This window comes from Pyrgilauda ruficollis, unplaced genomic scaffold (assembly GCF_017590135.1).
Source record: "Pyrgilauda ruficollis isolate IOZ18807 unplaced genomic scaffold, ASM1759013v1 scaffold1828, whole genome shotgun sequence".
Classification (NCBI taxonomy): Eukaryota; Metazoa; Chordata; class Aves; order Passeriformes; family Passeridae; genus Pyrgilauda; species Pyrgilauda ruficollis.
In genome coordinates this window covers 1-1,840 of record NW_024517296.1, presented here as the reverse complement: position 1 = coordinate 1,840, position 1,840 = coordinate 1, and the positions used below count along the sequence as shown (strand labels likewise).

The window sequence follows — 1,840 nt, the reverse complement described above, 5'->3', positions numbered from 1 at the left end:
TTTGAGGTAATTTTGGGGCGGTTTTGGGGTGATTCTGGGGCAGTTTTGAGGTGATTTTGGGACAGTTTGGGGTGATTTTGGGGTGATTTCGGGGCCGTTTTTGGGGCAATTTCCGGCCGATTTTGCATCGACAGATTTGGGTGACTTCGGGGCCGTTTTTGGGGCAGTCTGGGGTGACTTCGGGGCCGTTTTTGGGGCGGTTTCGGGGCTCTCACCGATGCCGTAGGTGACGTCCAGCGGCTCGGTCCTGGCCAGCAGCCCCACGCCGCTGTAGCCCGGCCGGTCCTTGGCGCTGCACCAGAACTGGTGCGGCAGCCCCGGCAGCGCCCGCACCTCGGCCGGCACGGCCGACACCGCGCACTTGGTCTCCTGCAGGCACAGCACGTCCGGGGCCTCCTCCTGCACCCACTGGGGAGCGAAAACGGGCAAAAAACACCCAAAAACGGTAAAAAACGGCATTAAAATAGCTAAAAATGGTGAAAAACGGCCCCAAAATGGCACAAAAACGCCCTGACACGGCACAGTTGGTCTCCTGCAGGCACAGCACGTCCGGCGCCTCCTCCTGCACCCACTGGGGAGCGAAAACGGGCAAAAAACACCCAAAAACGGTAAAAACGGCATTGAAATAACCAAAAATGGTGAAAAACGGCCCAAAAATGGCACAAAAACGCCCTGACATGGCACAGTTGGACTCCTGCAGGCACAGCACGTCCGGCGCCTCCTCCTGCACCCACTGGGGAGCGAAAACGGGCAAAAAACACCCAAAAACGGTAAAAAACGGTAAAAAACAGCATTGAAATAGCCAAAAATGGTGAAAAATGGTACAAAAACCCCCCAAAAACACCCTGACATAGCACAGTTGGACTCCTGCAGGCACAGCACGTCCGGGGCCTCCTCCTGCACCCACTGGGGAGCGAAAACGGGCAAAAAACACCCAAAAACGGTAAAAAAACGATAAAAAACGGTAAAAAACGGCATTAAAGTAGCCAAAAATGGTGATAAATGGCACAAAAACCCTGCCCCTCCCCATGTTCACAAGCCCCTCCCACATGTTCACAAGCCCCTCCCCATGTTCACAAGCCCCTCCCCCGGCGATAAGCCCCGCCCCTCTCACCTGGGCCCCGCCCTTGCGCAGCCACGCCCTCAGCCCGTCCACGTTCCATGACGTCACCTTGAGCGTCCAGCGCCGCCCATCGGGCGTGGTCTCGCGGGTGGGCGGGTCCTCGTAGGCCGGGGCCGGGGAGGGCTTGGGAGCCTTGGCGGGGGCGGGGCCTGCGGGGTGAGGGGCTAGCGGTTTGTACCGGTTTGTACCGGTTTGTACTGGTTTGTACTGGTCCGTACTGGTTTGTATTGGTCACTCACCGGCCTCGTCCCCGCTCCCGTTCTCCTCCTTCTTCTTCCCGCGCTTCGGCATGGCGCTGGCCCCGCCCCTTCCGCCCTTCAAGCCTCGCCTCTGTAACCAATCAGACCGCGCCGGTGCCTTAACCCCCGCCCACCTGCACTCAAGCCGAGCCAATCAGAGCGCGTCATGGCGCTCCCCCTCACAGAGCAGCCAATCAGAGCAAGCCCTGGCTTTAATTCCTCCCGCCTCCCCTCATAGCGCAGCCAATCAGAGCGCGCCTCCCCTCACGCCGCGGCAGCCAATCAGCGCCCGCCGCCGCCACGTGCGGCCCTAGGGGCGGGACCGGGGCCCGAACCGGGAGCGATCGGGCCCGAACGGAGCCTGAACCGGCACCGGGAGCGATCGGCTCCCAACGGGCCCGATCCCGCCCTCTGCGCTCCCCCGCCGCTTGTCAATCATCTTCCTCTGTGACCAATCAGCGCCCGCCCTTCTCCCGGT

At 60.9% G+C, this 1,840-nt stretch overlaps 1 protein-coding gene across 1 annotated transcript in view; it reads right to left on the bottom strand.

The window, feature by feature from the left end:
• Window positions 1-1,596, bottom strand: part of APEX1 (apurinic/apyrimidinic endodeoxyribonuclease 1) — a 3,637-nt gene extending 2,041 nt beyond the window's left edge. Inside the window, exons 1-3 of the mRNA XM_041464691.1 lie at window positions 1,363-1,596; window positions 1,115-1,272; window positions 216-408 (exon numbers count right to left, since the gene is read on the bottom strand). Coding sequence (XP_041320625.1) covers window positions 216-408; window positions 1,115-1,272; window positions 1,363-1,414 — 403 coding nt within the window. The 5' untranslated portion in view covers window positions 1,415-1,596. The remainder of the gene's footprint in view (window positions 1-215; window positions 409-1,114; window positions 1,273-1,362) is intronic.
• Window positions 1,597-1,840: the final 244 nt, after the last annotated feature.